Source organism: Manduca sexta, chromosome 28 (genome assembly GCF_014839805.1).
Source record: "Manduca sexta isolate Smith_Timp_Sample1 chromosome 28, JHU_Msex_v1.0, whole genome shotgun sequence".
NCBI lineage: Eukaryota > Metazoa > Arthropoda > Insecta > Lepidoptera > Sphingidae > Manduca > Manduca sexta.
Genome location: NC_051142.1, coordinates 741442 through 762948, shown reverse-complemented (window position 1 = coordinate 762948; position 21507 = coordinate 741442). Strand labels below are relative to the sequence as shown.

General features: G+C 36.5%; 1 protein-coding gene across 3 annotated transcripts in view; it reads right to left on the bottom strand.

Moving 5' to 3' along the window:
* LOC115449365 (serine/arginine repetitive matrix protein 1) overlaps positions 1-21507 on the bottom strand; it is a 101180-nt gene that overhangs the window by 48965 nt on the left and 30708 nt on the right. For all 3 annotated transcript variants that reach the window (XM_037444269.1, XM_037444272.1, XM_037444270.1), the window contains exons 2-3: positions 7695-7838; positions 5453-7209 (exon numbers count right to left, since the gene is read on the bottom strand). In XM_037444269.1, the coding sequence (XP_037300166.1) occupies positions 5453-7209; positions 7695-7838 (1901 nt within the window). The remainder of the gene's footprint in view (positions 1-5452; positions 7210-7694; positions 7839-21507) is intronic.

The following is a 21507-nucleotide window of genomic DNA, read 5'->3' as shown; positions in this document are numbered from 1 at the left end:
TTTTGAGCACTGGAACTTGTACTGTAATTCTTGTGAAGGGATTGTGTATAATTTAGATGTACATATGTAAAAAATTGTCGTGTAGACTCATGTTTCAATGGAGTTTTTGGAGAAAGTATTTTATTGTTGTTTCGATGTTTGAGAGTACCCTAAGATCGAATCGGCCAACAATTACTCGTGCTACATTAAATTAACCGAAGTTATAATTATTTAAACATATGCCTTCTCCAAGGCATCTTAATATCCAAATACACTTTACGCCTATGGTAAAGTGTTCGAAATACCACGTCCACTTTACGCGTTAAGCCTCAAGTCATATTCATGTTTACATGGAGCTCACACATTCTCGTACAATAGAATCAAGAAGGTCGCTAAATAAAATGGAGACGTGTGACGACCGGTTGTAATGGATACCGACCGCTGGCTCGTGAAATCTAGGTTTTGTTGACATGTGTTTCAAAATTAACCTATTTTGGACCGGGTTTTAGAGTAAATATTGATAATCCGTTCAGGTTTTAAAATTCATTAAATATAATTATCCGTTTAGGATAACGGCTTTAAAATTTATAAATATAATGCTTGTGTTTTTTATGGCAATTGTTGTACATTATGCGAATTAAAAATTTTGCAGATTTATTTGCTTGATTGATATTTGACATAGAAGTAAGTAAGAAGTTATGCGGAATAAATTAGTATTTTTTTTTTTATTATTATGACAACGCAGTTATGGTAATCAAAGAAGATAGTTGCATTGCTCGATAATTGCAATTTAGGAGCTCTATTTATCAACAATTTAATAAAAGATTTCGCCTGAAAATCGATTGGAAAACCTACTTTACTATCAAACATTTACCTTGCATACCGACCTTTTTGTAGTATAAGACATGACTGGCCTATATAAAGCGGGCCTCCCTTTACGCTCTGAAAAGGGGTTGTTATAAGGGTTTGAAGCGCAGTCAGGTGAAAATGTTACTTTCGAAGTCATTGAACTGGCGCTTGTACTGTTGAATATGGTTCACTTTAAAGAAATTAGTTTTGGACAACAACTACATAAAAAAAAATTGTCATTTTCTGGGTATTGGCATAAAACTATTTGACTTTTTTTATATTATTCTTTTCTCCCGATGTTTTGGAGAATTGTCCTGTGTCCAGTGTGAAGTCCCTCCCGTAACAACGAAAGCTGCAAAATCTTCGAAACGTCGTGAGAAAATTATTATATGAAAACCGCGATAAAATATGTCAAATAATTTTCTAACATTCGCGTAAATGTAAGAAATCATTATTTTCTTGATATTGATAATAAGGAATTCGCCGGGTTGAACTTAGTGTTAAATTGTGTCGTGAAAAAAGTCGGCGGTTAAATACGGGATGAGACCTGATCAATTGCAAATCGCAATCGTTTTACCGGCCTCTACATATCAAACTCACATGAACGAAACATTTTTTTTTATTCTAAACATACAATTAGAAATCTGCAGATTCCCATAACAATGTTCACAAAACTTGACATAAAAATTTTGAAAGCTGTTTATCATTCGGCGAGGTCGGAGTGAACGAGCACAAGGGCAGAGACGCTTGTCTATGGTCATGAATGGCAATATCAAACAGAATTTGCAATCATTAATGTTGCAATGCGTTTGTGTGATGCAGGTTTTATATCGATAGGCATCTCTAGTGCTGATAGATATTGCTGAGTTTTTAATAGTATGCATTAGGGAGATCTTATAAAGGCGAAAAATCTGAAATTATCTTTGAAAATTAACGACTGTTCCAAGTTTAAAACATTTAAGTTGTCAAGAAAGGTACAATTTTTTCCCGTGGTGCTTTAAAACAGGGTTTTCTAGTTGTAAATTATCACACAATTGAAGTTTTTAAGTTATTTTCTCTGCTATGCACACAAAGAAGATTAGCTTGATAAATATACCCTAGATAATGAAAAAGCCTCATCAACGAAAACCTACTAAATTAAATCACAAAGTTTTAAGAATTTTTGTTCGTTCCTTGCCGTTGCTTATTCTAATGTGATTTAATTGCAAATAGGTCAAATGTCAAATTTGATTAATAAAACACTATAAAACACCTTTCAAATTGTTCTTAGATAACAAACGTAGGCGGAGACGTGGGCAAATAGCAATTATTACTTAAATCCAATGGATGTTAAAACCTACGCCAAGAATTTCGTACCTAAAATCGCACGAAATTCTTTCGTATCGAATTCTAACGCAAAACCCACACAAACAAATCATAAATTTTATATTTTAATACGTATGTAACATATTACCATACTGAAATAAAGCCCCCGATGTTATAACCGACTGCGTGCATTTATAACTTGTACCTATTAACAGTAAAAACACATTCACGACTTCTATCCCCGAAAGGGTGGGCAGAGTCGTAACTGGTGCACCCAATTTTTGCCGTGTGTATTCCGTCCCAATATGTGATAGGGAGCGAGCCTATCAATAGTTAAATTATCTATAAAATATTTAGCATGTCTACCCATAAGGCAATATACTTTACAGTAAATGTGACCGGTAAAAGCTGGATGCATAATAAAGGCATATATTTTTGGTATTATTTTGTGCTGTCTTACAAAAACATATGATTTTTTGTTACTTCTTTTATTATACATTATAATATGCAGTGATATGTTGCTATTTAATCAATTATTTTCTTTACATTTTTCTATAAAACGATATCATTAACATTATAAAATTAGATGGGTTTAAAGGGTTTCGTTAACCCTTATAAGTATATTATACTAACTATAATATAGTTTACAATACCCAAAACTGTAGCATTTTGCTTCACGGTACAACTATAACTATACTATAGTTTCTAATACCCAAATCTGTAGCGTATAAAGTCTGATTGAGTAATCGTAAACTTTCGCATTTACACTATGGGCTGTGGGCTATAGGTTTCAAGTTGCGTGAACAAACCGATCAATTAAAAACCAGAAATGAAACAGCCAATTTTGAATCAACACATTTCAAATCAGTTATGTTTATAATAGCTGTAATAGACACGCGAGCACCAATCCCATACTTCGATTTCATTTGTTGTGGGTTTCAAAAACTACAGTATCTTACGACACTGATTGAATCAAAATGTCATTTTGCTCGCGGCTCCGAGCGTGTTAAAGTAGATGAAATAACTCGTGGATAAATCTTTATATTACTGTTAAAATAAAACTATTTTGCAGATTTTATCGCTTTTTGTATATTAAAAATATCTTCCGACGTTTCGAAAACTTTGCAGCCTTCGTGGTCACGAGGCGTCTACTGATATTACTGGAAAAATGTTCAGACCAGTTGTTAGCATTTAACGCATTTAGACAAACTAAAATCATTGTAAAAAGGCAATTCATAATTAATTTATTTAAACATCCACATTTTACATTAATATCAGTGGGTATAGCGAAAATACCGTATATAGAGGAAAAGCTATTGTTATTGTCATACGAGCAATAACAATGACAGATTACAGTGACGTCATACGGAATTACCGTGTCACGGGCAGCAATTTCGTCGTGTGAACTGAAGACGGACATGAACGAATGATTTCATGTTGCACACGCTTTTCCAGTTATGTGTGTGTAGCTTTATGAATGATTCGGGTTGTAGTCGAACAGGCTGATCGCAGAACTGTGGTTGTTTCACGATGTTTGACCAAATTAGGAAACATTTGTAGTGGTTATATTAAATCTGGTTTATTTTATGTATAGAACAATCAATTTGTTCTTTGTACTTTTTTTTAAACGAATGTAATGTAACTTTGTATTAAAATCACTAGAACAATACCTACTTATTGAAATTACGATATTCCTGTCCATAAAATAACATTAGATTGTACTTTCAATGTAAGAAAATATTTTGCTAAAGATTCCAAGAAGAATGTTCCCGCTGCTGTATATAAGGCGTTTATTCGTTATGTATATTTATGATCCATTGTATCAATGTCGCGAGTGATTGATCGACAGCCCACTAGCGACATGTCGAGTTTCAAATCCTCTTTGAATTTTTATGTTAGAATTTATATCTATATCTTTCTGTGTCCAGAAGTTGCGAAAATTAGGAATTATGTAGTCATTAGTTATTTTTTGGCCAGTATAAATGTTGGTACTAATTTAATGTTTTATAATATCAAATATATATTTTTTTCGGTTTTCTACAATTTAACAGACGTATGGTAAACAGAATAATCTGTCCTCTTCCTTTTATTTTAATCATCCATGATAGTTAATATAAATTTGATTCAAGTATTACAAGATACTTCAGTAATAATATCAACGTATTTCGATGTGATATCATACAACGACAATCATCGACCAACAAAAACAGATGTGCATAGTGGTAACATGTTGTTATGTGACTTGGGTTTTACGATGTGTACAGTTTTTTGCTGTAAGTACTTCGTTATGCGATATTTTTTGTTCTTTAAAGCTTGTAAATTTCTTTGAGAACACTTAGAGAATCTGGTGTTTGTTAAAGTTACATGTGATTTGTGGGTTTCAGAAAAGCGCTTAAAGTGCAATTTGTTTCGATAAATTGACATTATGGTTTCAAGTGTCTGTATAAATCATATTTGAGATGGTTTTGAAGGAATGTAATATTTACCTACGGTGGTGATATCTTGTTGTTTTGTAATTTTAATTCATGGCGGTCACATCTATTTGATATAACCAGATTGTGAATAACCAATGCGTCAGTTTGCGATGCGAAATACATAATTCTTTTAGATAAGTAGTCGGAACTTTCAGCGCAGTTTATCTTTTACTACCTGCGTTGACTAATCTAGAGTAACAGAACTGGTAAAATCAATAAATCACTGTCTCGAAGCTAATTATTCTACAACGCCTTTCTCCAAGGGAATGATAGATTGCGCAAGACTAATCGCGAATTGTTTGGAATAAATTAAAGGCAGAAAGTCCAGGACATTATTCGATGGCCGGTAAATTGATAAGACAGACGCCCCCGAGCAGCGCCGTCGCAGCGCCTGTGCCACGCCGGGTCAGCCGATCGCGATGGATACAGTACGTGAACATGGCCCGGCAATAGTGTTATGTGACACTTTCACCTCCGCCCTGTTCAAATGTATTGCGTGTGAATACGGTCGGCTCGCGGCCGCCGTGTCGCAACACCAGCGGCGTCCCTCGGGGAGCGCGCCTGTAACGCATTACGTTGTGCGCTCTGCGCCACTACTCGCTTGGGAAGTTTTTGTGCTCTATAAGGATTATATTCGAGGACATCGGCGTTATTTAGTCACGGTTTAGGACGCAATCTATTACATTTATGTATGCCCGTATCACGCATAGCATGTTGCAAACGATTAGCACACGGCGCCTCGCCGGGTAACGGTCGGCGGCCGGCGCCGCGCAGCCTGTTTGTAAACATTGCAGCTCGTCGGCTCGGAATGTAACTGTATGATTATAGTGAATGTGTGGACTCACCTGCACGGTCTGGGCGCTCTCCTTGTCGAGCAGGAACTCCATGGACTTGTGTGGGCGCGGCGTGCGCTGGTCCGGGGGCGCCAGCGCGAGCAGCGAGCGCGCGTGCAGCACGGTGCGCTGCGTGTCCACGTCGGTCTCTAGCACGCCCGGCGCCGGAGCGGGCGGCGGGCGCGGCCGCGGCGGCTTGTGCGCCACGCCACCCGCCACGGGGGGTGCCGCCGCCCGCGACACACCCTCCTCTTTCAGCGGGATTCGCACATACTGCGGCCCGGCGGCCGCCGCGCGCGGTCCCTGCCCCGCGTCTGCCGGCGATGCCGCGGCGACGGGAGGCCGCGCGTTCGCGCCTGCGCCCCTCGATTTTTTCTCCTTGCGCCCCGAAAATCGGAAGTTCGCAAACCGCGAGAGGAAGCCTGCTATGCGGCCGCGAGGCGCGCGCGCGCCCGCTTCCGTCATGGCGGCGGCGCGCTCTGCGGCCGGCGCGCGCGCTTCCTCGCCTCCCCCCTCCATGATTACCACTACCTCCGCGTCGTCGGCGTCGTCGCTCGCGGTCGTCTCGCTTTCGGTGGTGCTCGCGCTCGTCTCCCGCCAGCTCACTTCCGCCACGACCGGCGAGAACGTCACTCCCTTGGAGCCTGCGGACACGGAGCGCGCCGGCGGCGCTGAACCCGGGGGCGGTGGCGCTACTAGTTGTAAAGACGCGCGTAATTCTTCCGGCGTTTCTCGATGAGGAGTCGCTCTGGCGCGTAACTCAGGCGTCGACCGAACGCGAGCGACATCTGACCTCAACGGCGTCGATGTAAATGCAGGCTGCCTGATTGGGTCGGGGGAGGGCGAGCGCGGCGGCGACGGCGTCGGGGATGACGGCTCCATGCGCCGGCGCAGTTCGTCGAGCACGTCGTCCCACGCGCCCCATGAATCTCGCATCCGTTTCGCCGTCAACACTGATAGTTCGCGATCGTAGTCGGCGCTTTCAGCAAGTGCTCTCCTCGCGGTTTCATCTAACCTTTTTGCGGTATCTTCCATTTCTCTAGCGAAAGCACGTTCGGATTCCGTTGTAGAATCACTGCCCGCACTTGGTTCCCGCGCGGGTGATTCGGTCGGATGATGCGTGATGACCTCCACAGGAGGCGGCGGGGGAGGTTGCCTGTGTGCCCGGGGAGGCGGGGGCGGCGGCGGCAGACGCGGCCGCCGCGGCCCGCCGCGGTAGTCCAGCGCCGTGAGGTCTGCCACGCTGACGGTGAGATTGTCACTGACTTCAAAGGTTTGTCGGAAGCGCGCGCGGTGTGCGGCGTGGCGGCGCGGCTCGGCGCACACGTCGAGCTCGGCGGGGAGCGAGAGAGCGCGCGCGGCGCGGGGCGGCCGCCGCTCGGCACTGGGTGACGCGGTGAGGCAGGGCGCGCTACCGGCGGCGGCCGGCGGCCGGTGCGCTATTTCGGGCGGGCGCCGTTGCGCGGGCGGAGGCGGCCGTCGCGAGCGTTCGCTGTAGCCACTGTCTTCGCTGAGGTTTTCGGCGGAAAGATGTGTTCGGGGTGCAGGAATGCGCGCAGGTGGCGGCGATGGTGGCGGCGACTCCAGCGAATCCGGGGAGAGGCTGGGTGACACCGGCGCCGCACAGGACCGCTCCAAGGATTCGAACTGTGCGAGACTGGAGGTGCGGGAAAGGGAGCCGGTGCTGACAGGGGAACAGTCGCGCTCGCACCGCCGGCGTTTGGCCGGGCACGCCCATTCGCGTTCCGACTCGCTGTCGCACTCCGACCCTGGCGGTGAAAACTGGCGTCAACAAAAATCCACGCGGGATACAAACGTGGCTCTGTTCGGAGCCCGACAATGACAATGACAACGAACACGACTGCGTGTTCGTTATATTTGGATATAGTCCAACAAATTTGCATGTCTATTAAATGGGATTACAAATACAGTTGCCAAAATCCGAATAGAGTGAAAGCTTCAGAATATTTATTAAACACAGTAATTTATCGTTCTTTTACTTGTAATAGTTTACAAGTAAAAAACTACTTATAGCATGTAATTTGTAATACAGCGCCATCTACCCTTTACACACATAAACACTACACAAAACGCTTTAACTACGTATGTAATAGAGTTACTACTAGACACTAGATGGCGCTGTGCAGATCACCCACTGAAAATAATTAGTTCATAAAATTACTACAGCCTTCTTTACACAATTGGAAATGATTTTAAAAGTATTATTAATAGATATTAGAATAAGTTACAATACCTGCTGCCGCCCGTACATGGATGACGGAATCTGCGTCTGAGTCGGACAGCCATGTTGCAGCTGATGAGCGTTCGGATCGCAAATCATCGCTCGTCTCCTCGACTATTGTCTCGAGGTACAAAGCGTGAGTGCTGCCATTATCACCTGTAGAAAAATAATTTAACATTAAAAATACATTGTGGAATAATATTTTAAATTATTGGTTATTCTATTCCACCATAGATGGCGCTGGCTTACATTTTAAAGTATCAAGAAATTATTATGATTTATATTTTCTAAAATAAATAATAAATACATTGTGCTTGAATACACAGTGCACATTAATTTAAAATTAAATATAAAGGCATACAATACTACATTTAAATAAGAAAACTTTATTAACATAAAATTATAATAGTAAATAATAATAGTGCATTGTTGGTGGCACACAAAGAAACTTTCTCTACTCGTCTGTTGGCTCATACGATGATGTAATTATTATAATACTCATTACTCACACCGGTATTACCAAACTTTGATGTTGGCAGATTATTTAGTCTCACCACGACTTCATAATTTATATACTTTGTAACCGGTAATGCATTGAATTTATTAACAAGGCAAACACCTCACGACTTATTTGATGCTAAGTATTCTTTCAAAGAAGTTAAGATATTGACGATTGCCGTCTAAAACAGCCACATTACCGGCAACCTTGACAGAATGCAAAATAATTCAAAGGCAAATTAAAAATGGAGAGACGCTTACTATTATTTTGGCGGGGTACATATTAACTAGCGACGAACCCTACATCTATATTTATGATACAACATTGTAACACGGTAATATTTCTAGATTACGAAATAGTTATCAAATAAGCTTGCCAGTAAGTCACTTGGCACGCTTTGTACATATTCATAATTAATATCAGCCCAATGCGAATAATTAATAGAGAATTCTGTCCAATTTAAATCGTATTGATGTTTGTGTATGGAAGAGAAAAAATATTTAATGATGTTGGTTTGACCATTATTGTGTCGTTATGAGCATATTCCCCTTATGTAGGGTACGCAACGCGCAGGGAAATGTTCTTTATCATATTAATGGTTAAAAAAATATTTATATAACATGTATGTATCGGTGTGGGCTGCTCTACTACCAATAATCAATATATCTTTATTACTAGTCTAAGTATCAAAATATTTTTTTTAGCAAGTCTAACCATAAAAGTAACAAGACGTAACGCAATTACGTTACTAGGTTAACAAACGTTTTAATTAGCGGAAGCAATCTCAAACTTTTATTTTATTATTTATTTTTACGATTATTTTTTATTGTGTTTTATTTTTATGTTGGTGTCGTTAGTTTACTTGGTAACCGTTAGGGGGCGGTGTGATCACTCGGTTGGTTAATTGTACGGGAACTGCGCTTGCTTGAGCATAATATTGACCATCGGGCTGTATTGTTTTTTATTCACGTGGCCATTTTATTCTGACCTGTTATCGTCCTCATCGGTCTAACTGTAGCCTTATTTGCAAATCATGTGCTTCGGGTTTTAGTTATAAAAATATTATAATTGCGAAATGAAATGGAAAATTAACGCCTTTTTTTGGAAAACAATGGTAAAGTGAATGTAAACGATTTCATTAGGATACCTAGTAAGATTAGATACTAAATATAACATTTTCGCACCATTTAACAACGTATCAAATAAAAGATGTGCCACATAATACAATATCGTTATATACTATCAATTGAAATAAAACTTTTTTTATATTATAATTTTATCCCAACGTTTCGATGACTGCAGCCTTCATGGTCACCAGGATGACTATGATATTCGTCGTCCTTAATTTCAAATTTACAATATCTACCTAAATTATACAGTTATACAATATTCAAAAATTGAATATCAATTTACCACGTTAAATTCCGAGGTACTTTCTAAGGTATTCTCACACAGTTTTATCATCAGCCGCAGCATGTCCACTGTTGAACATGGGCCTCCAAAAGATTGCCAGATCGACCTAGTGAGCGCGGCCCGCATCCAGCAACCTGCCGTGACTTTTATGAGCTCATCTGTCCACCTCGTGGGTGGACGACCGGCGCTGCGCTTTACACACACAGTTTACCTAAGTCCATATCAATTGAAGTCTAGCCTACATAATGATTTCTTATGTTTACGCGAATGTTAGACATTGAAATCAAACTAATTTTCCGGATTCTATCGCGGTTTTTTGTTTTTTTTTTAGCCTACACTTACGAAATGTTGAAACTTGGCCCATGAAATGCACTAATGACCTATTGCGTGTATGTCACGGCGCGTGCCCGATTAAACGAATTCACATTAGTGTTATCAACGCGTGACTTTTGTTTCATTCTGTATGTACACAATACACAATATTGTTTCGTGATGCTTCACTATGACATTAGGTAAAATGTCGGCCCATGTCTTTGCGCGTATAATCTTTAGTATTATATAAAGCTGAAGAGTTTGTTTGTTTGTTTGTTTGAACGCGCTAATCTCAGGAACTTCTTGTTCGAATTTAAAAATTCTTTTAGTGTTGCATTTATTGAGAAAAGCTATAGGCTATATAACATCAAGTAATGACCAATAGGAGCGGAGCATCAATAAAAAAGTTGCAGAAACGGCTTATTCCCTTTTGAAAACTACCCGTTGCGTGCCCTATGTAAAGGGTTAAAGGTATATGATGTAACATGAGGAATTTCTGGGATATACCATATGTTATATACAATGCAGTAGTCGTGTACAATTATCTAAGCAGGATATCAGATAATTCTAGTTCCCTAACTCAATAATAAGTTTAATACGAAATCGTAGACATGTTTATTCCAAAACATCTTCCTTAAGACAGTAAAGCGGCTTTCTTTTCACCGAAGCTAACCGTACAAGGCGGATCTCACCCATTTCACTCGTAGCATCACAATCGCTATTCGTCGCATGCGTCACGTGCGTGCTCACACCTGTCCGACAGATGTAACGGTCCCGTCCGGGGTTCGATTCTCGGCACGTTGCGCGCTCTGGGAATTTGTGGTTATGTGCCAACGATTTACCACGCTCTTATTAATCGAAATAACTGTTCGCTCTTAATTTTTTGTATACTATGTGCAAAGCTTTAAAGTAAGTGCTGCAACGCAGATAGGATAGAAAACAATAGCCATATTGGTGTACAGCGCCATCTAGCGAACTATGGTGATAATATTATTCCTTTGTTTTTTCCCGCTAAAACATTACGCACTATTAACTTTTTTTGGCTTATAAATAGATAATACTATCGTAGATATTTTGTTTGTGATCATTTATTTTACACTACAATGCAAATTCAATATATTACATTTCAAATTTCAAAATTGATGGCAGTTAATACAATATGGTATTCTCTTATTCAATTTATGATAGTAAATAACATGGGTAAGTAAAATAAACCGAATGCAATCTCAAACATTTTATAGTTTCCCTGCAAAAAACGTATTTAATGAATTTGACTTATAGCGTCCAATTCAGTCATTATACAAACTAAGGAAAGTTCCATGTTCTGAGGTTCCATTGCATGCCAATTTGAAACCATAAACAATAAAAATAAAACTTTTAAACTACGACAGCTAATCTCTTAGGCCAGGCAATACATAGGCCGTATTTAAATATACATACTAAATTAATACCATTAAAAACAAATCCATTTTACATTACTTTGATTGATATAAAATAAAAACAATAAAAACCTTGCACTATCTAATGAAATTCGACCTACATGAAATGAGCTCGTTTGTTTATCTATAGCCCGCGTGTTTACTAACATTTGTAATTCGCGCTGCGGGCTCGTAACAAAGTGCGTCGAACTGTTACGACATGACCATGGTGTTGACGCGTCGCCTGTTGCCAAACCGATAGTTATTTTAGACGACAGTTTAATTTGTAACATCGGTATTGAAATACAACTATAATTTTATGTTTCTAAATATCTTGACCACTTGGAAAGTGTTTCGACGTTTGCCAAAATGATGTTTGTCTTTTGGACGGTCAATTGTCATATCGGTTACACTGATCCCAGAAAGTGAGTTGGAACAAGTGACTGCTAACTCTTTGACAATGTGTACGGTGGTAGGTATTCATCTAATCTGGTACCTTTTATGTGCTCACGAATTAAGTCATTTGTCGTATTTTAACTGATTCTTAAGACCCTCTGCCGATGAAACGACCTTGATCATTCGGTTTCGGCGCAGGAATTGCGGTGGAAATATGCAAAGATTTACGAATAATTTGGTTAAAAAAATCATAATCATAATGTGATGTATAATTATCTCTTCTGTATTGTTTTATAACTTTCGATTAGATAGCTTCTATAAATATGTCTAGCGCGCCGTTTTGCCGGGTGGAACACCTTAATATATTTACTACTAGCTTCCGCCCGCAGCTTCGCCCGCGTGGATTTCGGACTTCAAAAATGGAGCCGGTCGCGAACGTTCGAGAATGTTTGTTTTACGAAGCTACTCGCTAGGTGATTCGCTAGCCTCTAGGTACCAAGCAAGCCGCCTGCCTGTGCGTTCGCGACCTTATATATATACAAAAATAATCCTTATAGCATGATTCAGTATTCACGCATGATGGCTTATTATTAGCGTATTTCATGTATAACTTTGGTGTTTCTATACCGATTTCTATGATTCTTTTTTATGGAATATTTAATAATGTTAACTTTTTTAATTAGGGATGACTGAGAGTGTTATAAACGTAAGAGTAGACAAATATAATGAGAAAGCTTCGAACTGCTAAGCTATCGGGAGTTACACGTGTTATTCTGAGTCAACTATAAAAGATAGACACATGCTGTCGTGGGATATTTTTTACATAATTTTAATACATGATTTCTGTGTAGCTTTAACCATTAAGATTGCACACGCGACGGAAGCTTAAAAAAATGGAGTAACTTCTCCCGTTTTCCCAACATTTCCCTTCACTGCTCTGCTCCTATTAATTGTAGCGTGATGAAAAGTATACTATAACCAGCACAGGAGTATGACAAATAATTGTACCAAGTTTCGTTAAAATCCGTCGAGTAGTTTTTGTTTCTATAACGGTTATACAGACAGACAGACAAAAATTTTACTAATTGCATTTTTGGCATCAGTATCGATCCCTAATCACCCCCTGACAGTTATTATTTTGGAAATATATTTCATGTACAGAATTGACCTCTCTACAGATTTATTATAAGTATAGATAGATAGAAGATAATAATATCGATACGTTTTATAAATAATGACTGGTTTTTCTTTTATTTTCCAAATATCCTTCACGAGTAATTAACTAAAGTAATAGCAAAGGATTCATATTATGCCTGGACTGAATCGAAAGGTATAAATAAAAAGGTTTTAGCCAAACTACATCTGCAAAGAGCTACTGTTTCTGTTTTTATTTTTAAGAAATAAACTCACATTTTAAATAACAGCAAAAACTTTGTTAATCCACATAATAATAATAATAATATCAGCCCTGTATTATATGTATACTTGCCCACTGCTGAGCACGGGCCTCCTCTACTACTGAGCACGGGCCTCCTCTACTAATCCACATAAACTAATATTTTTTTAAAAGCACCTTTATATGTGATATAACATTTGCAGAACTGGACGCGACTGGTTCAATCCCAGTTTGGCGGAACCATCATTTGGTAAAGATAAGATTAATAGTTGGACGTTGCAGGATGCACCGTAATCAGCAGTTAATGCGCCATCTTCAGTTAATGGAATAATCTAGTGATTGTTTGGTGCAAACGTTATTTTAAGTAGTAAGATATCTTAGAGCTATTTATATTTAGTAAAATGTATATTGCGCTAATACAGGCATAGATAAACAACCGCTGCTGTATGCTTATATTTAGGTCTTATTTCAACTATAATTCTTTTATGTTTTTTTTTGTAAAAACTACAAGGGAAAAACATATTGGCTTCTAAGTTATAATAAAAAGTTATTGATTGTAAATAGCATCAGTGTAATTATAAAACAAAAAATAGTAGTTTTTATCACCAAAGGCATGTTACTAGAAGCTCGAAAATCTACAAGTCACAGTGATTCCGAGTCCTAATAATTAGGATGTAGTTAGATGTAATCTCTTAGTTTACTAGAACATGAACACAGCAATGTTTTAGATTTTCGCCAGTCAATAGTATATTATAAATGTTTTAGTACAACAGTAAATAATAAGCATAAATGCGGTTTGCAAATCGTTCTAATGATAATTTAATTTTACATAAATTACAATAGGGAAGCCGGCAAGAATGGGTTGTATGGACCTTTCGCCACTGTAATACAAATACAAAACTTTTATTCAGACATTAATAATATTTTTCTCAATAAATATTGGTTTTCTAGATCGTAATGTAATCTATACAGCTATTAATACCTTGATCTAAAATTTGAACTAAATTGTCTATAATCACCAACATCTAAAAATTCTGGCAAAAATTAACCAACAATTTTGAATTTCTGGCAAATATCTACGTGGTATTAGTAAATAAGATACCGCGTAAGGACGGTTGTTAAACTGATCGCCCCGTTTAGACATTAACAAGATATAGACGTAAACGAAAACACTAACATTGAGTCGTAAATCAGCTGCAGTTATTTTAAGCACACTAGTATTATGTAATGTACGAGAAGTGTGCAGAACTGCACGTATCGACGTAAGCAACCACGTGGGGTGTTATCTGTTATATGCGCTTTTTTCGGCAATTTAGAGCAATATACCTCTAAGGGATAGCGGCGCATCTGGTCCATCCACTTTTAGTAATGATTATTTCGCCCCATGATGTGATGGCGAACCTTTGCCATATTGGACATGTATTCTAGTCTCCGGGCTGATATCGAGCAGAAAAAGATATCACTGTGATCCGAGATTACTAATAAGTGAAGTAACCTTTTTGAAAGTGAATTCCCTCTGGCTCTAAAATTATTTAACGTAAGCCAGAAAGTATCGGAACGATATGTTTTTATTTTATTTCTTGAATGGCGAGGCAAGATTGCAGTTCGCCTGATGGTAAGCGATACGACCGCCTATTAATGGGCGAAACACCCTCCAACACCTTGAATTACAAATTATTATTCGGTACTCCGCTGCGCTCGCCATGCTCAGACATGAGATGTTAAACCTTATTATGTCCAGTAGTTAAACATTTATGAATGTTTTTTATAAGATTTTTTATCAATTTATCCTTACCCAATCTTATCTATAATATCAGCCACAGTATTTTGCTCGTATTGAAAGTAGTTTATCTCTATCTTTGCTATAAAAAAAAAAACCTTGAATGGCTTTCACCACTTTTATAATTCAAACCAAGACGTTAAGTGAAAACTACAAATTATTTAGAAAAAAACATCTCTATTTTTTATATCCAAAACCATTTAACTCTTGTAAAGAAATTATCGATTTATTCTAACGTGTACAATAAGAAAGGGCATTAACAAAAATATAATTTATTTTCTTTTTATTTGTTTGAAGAAGAAAGAATTATACGAAAAAATTGTTCTACTCAGTAATTATGGAAGTGTAAGTGAGTGTAATTGTATGTTTCGCTTATTTAATAGATAATAATTGTATGTATGTATTTTTGGGTTTATGACTTAAAACATACGGTAAAATTACAGTTAATGGTATTAAAGATATAAAAAAGTAATATGCAGTGGAATTAAATCCATAGACAGTATGCGACTTTAAAAAATGTATTCTACTTAAAAATGAATTCAAATCTATATAGGTATTGATTATATTATAGATCTAATAGGTATTGGAAATTATTCTTGACTTCAAATGATATAATAATTAATTATTAGTTAAGTACATTTGCCAAATGCCAAATGTCACAAAATAGGTAGTTGAATAACCTTAAAATAAAAGACGTATCTAAAAATACTACATTTAATATAAAAATAAGTATCTCATTTATAATTTTATTAGTAACGGAAATAATTGACAAATTCTACGTAAAGATGTTGCAAATAATATAATTTTCAATTATTTTTCTACTTTATTAAAATACTAGCGGAAATTACGTATAAACCCCACCTATATAACTATTCCAAGATACATCCACACCACATACATCCCACCTATTTTCCTGAAGTGGTAGAGAGAGATGCAATCAGAGCACCCACTTATGCTATTTGCTTTCCGTCTTATGCTGATTGCCCATATTGATTTCACGGAAGAAGGCGAGTTGGCCGTGCTTAAGACATGACCGGTATCCAAGAGCGACGGAGGCCACTTACTATCAGGTGAGGCAGTAGCTCCCTTGCTTTCAAAGGCAATAAAAAAAAGACAATATTATGTGATGGAGGGTGAGCTTATCGCCATATCGAGCATAAATTTTGATTCTGATACTGAGCAGGAAACCCAAAAATCATATTTGCCTGACACCTCAGACCGATAATCCTTACCAACGACGCAATACAAATACGTCAGCGAAGCACTCCATTTAACATTTTGAAGAAACATTTCCATTAGAAATTAATAGACTTCTCATAATAGGTACCCACATCAATGAAAGCTAACAAAGCGTAATTGAACTAGTCGACATAGCAATTAGGCAACGCTGACTGAACTATGCAGGCGATATGCTATTCAGTTGATTTAATTAGTGCAGTACTTGACGGAAAACAATGTTCGCATTATTTAACTAGTAATTATTATCTGAAGAAATCAATAAATAGTTCTGATCGTGGCGAAATGCGAAAGTTGCCGAATGCGCACACCGTGTCGTATTCGTGTTAGTATGTTAGAATTCTTTAAATATAACGCAAAAATAATTATGATTGACAATACTTTAGTATGTATTGATTATAAGACTTATATGGGTTGAAATCTCTTTTTTTTTAATAATGAGGATTTAATAGGCGGAGTCTGTTCAGAATTCGGTGAAAAAAAAGCAATAACAAAATTATGTATTATTTTTTTTTAAATATGACTTATTCGTGTACTGACCAAGGACTCACCAAAATAAGTTGACAAATTCTTATATTGAGGACCAATTATAGTATATATTAATCATTATTTCGTTAAAGAGCTGTGTCATGGTCCCTAGATGAATGATTTGTATAAAAATATACAAATATTGCAATTAAAATTATCAGAAATATATCGTAATGATTTTATACGTTTATGCGAATGTTAGACATAAGAATAAAACTGTTTTTCGGATTTTTGGCGGTTTACTATATTATAGTTTTCTCCTGACGTTTCGAAGACGTTGCAGCGTTTATGGTCACGGGGAGGACGAAGAATAATATATAATAAATAGTTTTATTTATAAAAATATATCATTAGTGATCAATTATTTCTTCTTCATATTTGATACACCTATTTTTTAATCATTATAGCGTTAGCGGCGATAGTCTAGTTGGGTGTAGAACGGACTGCCAAGACGAATTTCCGCAGGTTCAAATCCGAAGGGCACACACCTCTGACTTTTCTAAAATCATGTGTGTAATCTTTGAGAATTAATCGTTCGCTTTAACGGTGAAGGAAAACATCGTGAGGAAACCTGCACATCTGAGAAGTTCTCTATAGGAATTTCGAAGGTGTGTGAAGTCTACCAATCCGCACTAGGCCAGCGCGGTGGCCTAATCCCTCTCAGTAGTAGAGGAGGCCCGTGCTCAGCAGTGGGCAAGTATATAATACAGGGCTGATATTATTATTATTATATAGCGTTATATAACTTAAAATATATCGTACATTTTTTTTAATAATAGCGTTTCTTAATATTTATTTTATATTTGTGCGAGCGGGAAATCATTAGGCGCACGCTACTAAATTATTAATATTTCATGTTGCATTTTGAAATTCAAGAAAACAAATCTAACTTGTATTTATTACAAATATTTATATAATTATTAAAACATTTAATATTTATGTTTACTAGCCATAAAATTCAAAGAATTTAATTTAAAATGTACAAGGTGGAATATTATCAACCGGCCAACCAACCTTTTACCTTTTCGGCTAAGCATTGACCTAGATAAGTGCGCGTACAGCAGGTATAATGTTCAGTATCGTGCAAAAGCAACGCATTACACAAATTGAGGGCAATTATTATTGGAATTTACGACAAATAACTATTCTGTTTGTTGCTGTGCTGGTTTTTGTGCCATCTGCGTTTTAAAGTTTAGTTAGGATAAGTGTAGTTAATTGGGCTTGGGATTGATCAAAATAAATTTGAATAATCTATGTTTTAATTAATTTGTAGAATATTAAGTTGTTGCATAAATCCTAATTGGGCCAGTGAATTTATTTATAAATAAGATAGGCCAATGAGTTTAATATATATTTTTAATAATGACAGGTATGATTTATTCTCTGCTTTCTTGAACGTCAACAAGCAACATGAAATATTAATATTTTATTTAGTAGCGTGGGCCTAATGATTTCCCGCTCCTACAAATATAAAATAATTACTAAGTAACGCTATTATTAAAAGAAACGAACGATATTTTTAGTTATATAGCGCTATAATGATCCAGAAATAGATACACAAAATGTTAAGGAGAATTAATAGAACACAAACACCTCTGACGCAAAACAGCCATTTAAAATATCAACACTTGTCAAATAAAAAATGCCGCAATGTATTTCAAAACATCCTTTTAACCCGATTCTGGTGATGTTTTTACTCTTTATGAAGTCAAAACAGGATATGTGATTCTCTTTTTGAATTCTCTATAACTTATATTGACTGCATTCTTTAGATGACCGAACTTTTTGTGTAGGTGTTTTTTGTGGCTGTTTGTGAATTCCTTTGCCATATTGTCTGGAATTTTAATGATCAGTTTTATTCATCATATTTTTTCTAGTTATTATAGTATACATGTGTTATACGAATATTTTATGGAAAATCAAAGAAGTAATTAATATTTCTTGTCTGCAGCGCGAATAAACGGGAATGATCGCAATATTTTATAGAAAACTGTCGTGACGCAAGTTTTACTTTTGCCTTTCGTGTAATCAGTGAAATTGCCTAAGTGCTAACATCTACAAATTATATTATACAAAGGTTAATCTCAGATAGTACTATCAATAGAAATGCACCTAATAATAGGTTGTAACAGCATTAAAATTGGAACTATTACGGAAATTGCGTTATTATACTATCAAAGCGTTTACCTTTTCAAACGTGAAAATCGAAAGTATGAATCGAAACGACACAGTGTTCCGAATCAACATTCTGTTGACTTATAGAAAGCGTTAAGAGGAAGTTATGTTCTTCTGATCTGTTATTTTTCTGATCTGTTATTTTTATCTGTTTTAGCTTTTATGTATAATTTCTGTTCTGCAGTTTTAGTTTATTTGTCCTAATATTACAAAATTCGCGGTGTAGGTACAAATTATCATTATAATTAGTTAATCTGGGGACAACGGTGTTGGTTAAACAATAAGTTAGACTATTTAATTTACATTTTATATATAAGATGTGTTGTGTAACTGTTTGTTGTTCAGAATAATAAAAAAAAAAAAAAAAAAAAAAAAAAACAGATTTAGGTGGTTTTCATATCAAGTCTCTAAGATAATAGAATATTATTCTTAGTTGTAGTCATAAAAACTATGAAATTAGGTTAGAATTGCATTACTTATTAGTCTTATAGACTAGATTGGAATTTATTGCTAAGTATCTAATTCTTACAACAAAGGAAAAAAATATAGTTTAAAGTCTAGATACGAAAGAGGTTGACTGATTGATGTATCGCAATGCCTATTTCTACCGCAAGCAACATTGTACAAGTGGTTTTGGTTTAAAGTATATTGTTGCTAATGCAATCAGGTATTATGAGATTTGAGACGAGTGCAAGTTTTCGTGTTGTTTGTGAGCAGTCGGGTCTCTCCGTAGTGTCAGAAGATCATGTTCCTTATTTAGACGTTTCACTTAATTTAAACTTCGTTTTCTATCTAAGACTAGTTGAATATGTTTATTCAATGGCATTAATTAACGACCAACATTTACGATCCGAAATGACATCTTTTCAATATAACAAAAAAAAAAATATTCTCACATGTTTCACTGATTGAGCATTAAATTGTGATCCAATCAATCAGAATCATAGAAGTACCTTCACGCATTTGTGGATGAGTTTTTTGTGTGACAAATCCGTTACGTTTGCCTAAATCAAGATATAAACCAAAGGTGTTTTGCGGTATTATGGAATAAAATCTGTTTATTTGTAAACATGTTCATCTTAAGCCGCATTTCTGAGTGCGTTACCGCTATTCGGTCATGGTCTGGCGGTATTGCGGTCCGCGGCAGACGTGACTGATCTGCCACACAAAAAACTCACCCACAACTGCGTAAAGGTACATTTCTATGATTCTGAATGATTTGGAACTGGATCACAATTTAATACTCAACCAGTGAAATATGTGAGAATATATTTTTTGATATTTTAAAAAGATTTGTCAATTATCATTTCGGATTGTAATAGCTGGCCGTCAAAATTCTGAGTACCTACCTTCTAAATAATGTTGAGGAAAAAAAAATTTAAATATAATTTTCTTGTTTTTTTTTTTTTATTTAAGATAAGACTTTTTGATGGTTTTTATGCAAAATTATAAGTGAGTGGAACAAGTCGTCGTATTTGATAAAATCTCGGTGTTACGCGTTCAATGATAATTATCCACTTAACCGAAATGTTGTTGAATGTGCATAATTTTCGAACATAAAGGCGTGGTTTTAAAAAAAATTCGACCTTTTTAGATGTTAAACGGAATTGTTATTAAAAGTGGAAAAATAGTGCTTCTCCTTTCTTGAGAACCCAAATTATATAATAGGTAAGTATTTATAGACATTATCAGAGGAGAAAATTAAACACTTTCTAAACGCGCCGCTATTTTTGATTCCGATATTGAAAAATTTACATCAAAAGACCGATTTGTTCATTTGTAAAAAAAATATAAAATAATATAGGTAGTTATAGCAGAATACATAAGCTTCTTTATAAAGAGACCTTACATACAAGATTTTTTGTCCATACCAAGAATTCTAAGAACTACGACAGCGGTCATAGTGCCATTTGCATATTTTCCATAGACTGTAATTGAAAAATCATAGTACACGAAGAATTAGCGGGCAAATAGGTAACAAAGTGCGTCATACTGCGTTGGTTATCGTGAAGCAAATTGCACTGATTTATTCAATATCGCGAACAATTGTGTACGCAATGTGTAAAATGTTTCGTATCGCGTTAGTTTTATATGATGCATTTAAAATATGCTTTTGCCTATTTTGTTTGTATTATTATTTGCTTCATGTGAGTGATTTGTAGTAATAATTTGAAACTATACATTTTTTAGTTATATTTTATTGAACTTTGTTCAAGAATAAAATATGTGTTTATAGAGCGAATCGTAAAAATTTAATGTATTATTACCATGTTTTTTTCTTCCCTAGAATAAAATAGAAAGATTTTACTTCAGACAAAGAAAAAAATATTCAATTAAACTTAACGTAAACCGGCTATATGAAGTTTTATTGTTCAGCTACTTTTGTGGCTGAGTGTAGCATCTTTCCAAAACGTAAAAGGCCAAGGAAAGTATCCAAACAGTTTAGTATTACGTTTTATATTATGATATTCAGGAAACGCAGTTCACGATCGTGTCTGATGCGACCCCAAGATAGCCTTGATGTTTTGCTCATTTAATATTGTTACGATCTTGCATCGAGTCGTCCTTATAATGCTTTTAAACGAGTCCTACATTTGCAAATACGGTTCCATTCCGGGTAAATAAATGGTCTGGTAACTTTTTATATTCCATTGTGATCCAATATGGCTGCC